This window comes from Capsicum annuum, unplaced genomic scaffold (genome assembly GCF_002878395.1).
Source record: "Capsicum annuum cultivar UCD-10X-F1 unplaced genomic scaffold, UCD10Xv1.1 ctg25373, whole genome shotgun sequence".
Classification (NCBI taxonomy): domain Eukaryota; kingdom Viridiplantae; phylum Streptophyta; class Magnoliopsida; order Solanales; family Solanaceae; genus Capsicum; species Capsicum annuum.
The window spans coordinates 1-1,334 of NW_025831568.1; the positions used below are offsets into that span (position 1 = coordinate 1).

The following is a 1,334-nucleotide window of genomic DNA, read 5'->3' on the forward strand; positions in this document are numbered from 1 at the left end:
TATGTGTTTATTTGTTTATTAGTTTTGTTTAGACTTAGTTAAAATTCCTACTAAGTCGCCTAAATCTATTTTACACGTCTTTTTTTTAAAAAAAAAATTAAATCACTATTTCAACAAATTAATCTTTTCAAAGTTAATCAAAAGACGATTTTCAAACAGTCCGGATAATCGCAAGTTAGCGGACGTTTTAGGTGCCTAACACCTTCCTAAAACGTTAATAGGAATCGCTTATCTAAATCTCTAATTTAAAACGATTTTTCTGTTTTGAATCGTTTGAAGTAACCTTTATAAAGGTTTCTTAATTTCTTTTCAAAATTAAGTGGCGACTCTCTTTCAAAAGTCAAAATTTCCGCAAAACACCCCACAAAAATATAAAAAATAATAATAATAACAAAATTTTAATAAATCCCTAATATTCCTTATCCTAACAAAACTCCTAACTAATTTTATCTTATCCTAACCAACTCACCCACCACACTAACCTACCCCACCCCACTACCCCACCTTAATCTCTCAATACATATACGCGGTATAGGGGAAAGGGGCACACAACAGAAGCTCCCAGGGAATGCAAGAAAAAGAATAGAATTTCAATTGAGAAAAAAGGAGTAGGGGGCCACAGGATTTTGATTCAATATATACAGTAATACAATATAGAAAAGGTTTTTTTTTTCTTTTTCCATTGGGGGATCTTTCTTCTTCACGGACGCACAAAAAAAAATTCCATACACGCACAGCACAAACAGAATTTCAGTATTTTACACAACAATGTAGAACAACTACATACAACAATACTAGACGCCCTCCTAATTTTTGCACACCACTCGCGCACACACAGCTACACACCCGATCGAAAAAGGGAGAGAGAAACAAGAGAGATAGACGAAGGGAGTAGCTGAGTGATTGAGTGAAAAAGCAGAGAGAAAAATAGAGGGAGATCGGGAGAGAAATTAGGCGGAGGCTGGCTATTCTGGCGAGTTCTCGTCGGAAAAACATCATTATCGCCTGAGTTCAGATCTGTTCTCTAATTTCCGACCCGTTTGAGCTCGCCGAAGCTACGGGGGATGAAAATCGGCTCCACCTCCACCAAAATCCCAAAACCTAAAATACCTTCATCTGAATCGGATGAAATTCATTGTAAAACTAGAGAAACAGTAACGGGGAGTACGATTTCGGATACGGGTCTCTGTTATTTCTCGATTTTGGTTCGGTTTTGGCGAGAAACAGTGAAGGCTTTACCGAGTTGGGGTTCGTCGTTGAGGTTTTCTGTTCGGGATTTCAAAATTTGGATTTTCTTAAATATTATTATCAATGGAAATCAGTCATCGAAAGGT

General features: G+C 36.9%; 1 protein-coding gene across 1 annotated transcript; it reads left to right on the forward strand.

The window, feature by feature from the left end:
- Positions 1 to 531: 531 nt before the first annotated feature.
- LOC124890796 (cytochrome P450 81Q32-like) lies at positions 532 to 1,332 on the forward strand (the record flags this gene model as incomplete). The annotated part of the gene is given in 1 exon segment (XM_047402607.1): positions 532 to 1,332. A coding segment is annotated over 1 exon segment (268 nt), but the record flags the coding sequence as incomplete, so codon positions are not given.
- Positions 1,333 to 1,334: the final 2 nt, after the last annotated feature.